General features: G+C 40.4%; 1 protein-coding gene across 2 annotated transcripts in view; it reads left to right on the forward strand.

Moving 5' to 3' along the window:
* LOC144958683 (uncharacterized) overlaps nt 1-2,500 on the forward strand; it is a 12,577-nt gene that overhangs the window by 4,517 nt on the left and 5,560 nt on the right. For both annotated transcript variants that reach the window (XR_013642493.1, XM_078890818.1), the window contains exon 3: nt 244-377. Coding sequence is in view for 1 of the 2 variants with exons in the window: in XM_078890818.1 (XP_078746944.1) it covers nt 244-377 (134 nt within the window). In the remaining variant the exon portion in view is untranslated. The remainder of the gene's footprint in view (nt 1-243; nt 378-2,500) is intronic.

The following is a 2,500-nucleotide window of genomic DNA, read 5'->3' on the forward strand; positions in this document are numbered from 1 at the left end:
GTTTTAACATTAAATTCGGCGTTAAACCATCTGGTTCTTTAAACCATCTGCGGTTTTGAGACGATGGGTCACATATAGTAATACACGTATTTCTAGAATTGCGTCAGGCTTCCTACATTATTTAATTTACTAGATATTTCGACGCGTAATGATCACATGGCCGAAAGCCGTTTTAATGTTCTAAAGATTCATGAGTTCAATTTCAAAACGTGTCCTTTTTATTTTTATTCTATCTATTTTCAGAAAATGAAAGAATATTTCAATTTTAATCGAAAGTTTGTACTCAGAAAGGACTTTGGGGCTCAAGGAATGGACTGGATGCTGTTTGATGGGAACGACAAAGTCGCGTATATTAAGACAACCGACGGAAAGTGCATGTAAGTCTCACGGCTCTGACATATATACATACTGTAAGTCTCACAGCTCTGACATGTACACAGACTGTAAGTCTCACGGCTCTGACATGTACACAGACTGTAAGTCTCACGGCTCTGACATGTACACACACTGTAAGTCTAATGGCTCTGACATGTACACACACTGTAAGTCTCACGGCTCTGACATGTACACAGACTGTAAGTCTCACGGCTCTGACATGTACACAGACTGTAAGTCTAACGGCTCTGACATGTACACAGACTGTACCTCTCACGGCTCTGACATGTACACACATTGTAAGTCTAACGGCTCTGACACGTACTTAGACTGTAAGTCTCACGGCTCTGACATGTACACACACTAAGTCTCACGGCTCTGACACGTACTTCCACTGTAACTCTCACGGCTCTGACATGTACACACACTGTAAGTCTCACGGCTCTGACATGTACACACAGTGTAAGTCTCACAGCTCTGACATGTACACACACTGTAAGTCTCACGGCTCTGACATGTACACACACTGTAAGTCTCACGGCTCTGACATGTACACAGATTGTAAGTCTCACGGCTCTGACATGTACACACACTGTAAGTCTCACGGCTCTGACATGTACACACACTGAAAAACAAACAACAAAAAAAAAATTAATAGAAACAAACTCGAGCTTTTATGTAGCGCAATATCCACTTAAAGGTACTCAAAGCGCTTTGCAAAGGGTCCCTAGCAAACAGCAACACGTAGCATGTAGAACAAGTCATGATGCCTGTTAGGCTATATTTCAATATTATTTTTTCGACAGATACAACACTGTTTGAGGACCAGATACTCATTTTACACATCAGTACGGTGAGAGAATTTGAGTAAAGGCAAAGGAAATATATCCTTGTATGCCGACACATCTTACATAAAAGTGGTGGTTAGGAGAGATGGATCACAGTTTTGCTCTTCTATGCCGACACCTTGTAAAGCGCTTTGAGCACCTTAAGTGGATATATTATTATTCAATGTTAAAATGTCAATGCTTGTTTTTGATAGCGAGATTATGTGATATATAGGTCTATATCAATTTTTGCTAGGCCAAAATTATGGCACAAACAAAATGAAAATAACAAATTAGTGTTCAAATTGTGTTTAACTAGAAAGTGTTCATACTTAGGCTTGGAACAAATGTCATTTGGAACTGTTTATATTGAACTTTTTTGTTCAGGTTTCAATGTAATTCCCTCCATTTCCTTTTAACTGTCAACCTGAGATGACAATTCCTCCTCCGCCCCCTCCTCCACCCCTCCCCCTCCCCCCGCCCCCTGATAAAAAGTCAAGGGGTGTAATATCACGTGATCTGGGAGACCAGGGAACATGTCCTCGTATACCGACACACATCTATCAGGAAAGTGGTAGTTAGGAGAGATGGGTCACAGCTGTGCTCTGTATGTCGACTTCTTGTAAAGCGCTTTGAGCACATTAACTCTCTCCTTACCAGCCATTTTCATTCTCTTTTTAAAGGGTTTTTACTGCGCTTGCAACACAATAAGGTCATATCAGCGCCAATTTTCAGAATTTTCTGCAAAACTTCACACCCACCTAACAAGTACATAGATTAGATTCAGGCTTACCGGCCACACAAGCCTTATATGTGGTCGTCTCAGAGAATGGAAGACTGCTGGCCAGAAATAAGACCAATGCTGTATAGTGATGTCGTAAAATTTAACGCTCAAGTGGACGGTTTCAGGTGTACCAGCCGATTTTGCACCCTAAGCAGTCTCATCCATGTTCTCAACGCAAAATGTTATTCGTGACATTTTGGTACTACCGGATACTTATGGAACTTTAAGGTCCAACCGGCCACCCAGATTGGTCAAACCGGACCCCCTTCACGGATGTTGAAAAACACTGTTTCCCTTTGTTCTGCAAAATAAGCTCTCTAAACCAGTGTCAAATTTTTTTTAGCTATAATACAAAAAAAAATTCTTGAAAATTTGTAGTGTACAAAAAAATCAGAATGCTAAAATTGTTGGTTGCATCGTGAGGTTTGTAAGGAAAGGTTTAAGTGGATATCGCGCTATAAAAAGCTCAAATGTCATTTTATTTGTTCTCAACACTTAAGAAACAAAGCATGCT

This window comes from Berghia stephanieae, chromosome 13 (assembly GCF_034508935.2).
Source record: "Berghia stephanieae isolate SIO BIC M18660-M18661 chromosome 13, UCSD_Bste_1.3, whole genome shotgun sequence".
Classification (NCBI taxonomy): domain Eukaryota; kingdom Metazoa; phylum Mollusca; class Gastropoda; order Nudibranchia; family Aeolidiidae; genus Berghia; species Berghia stephanieae.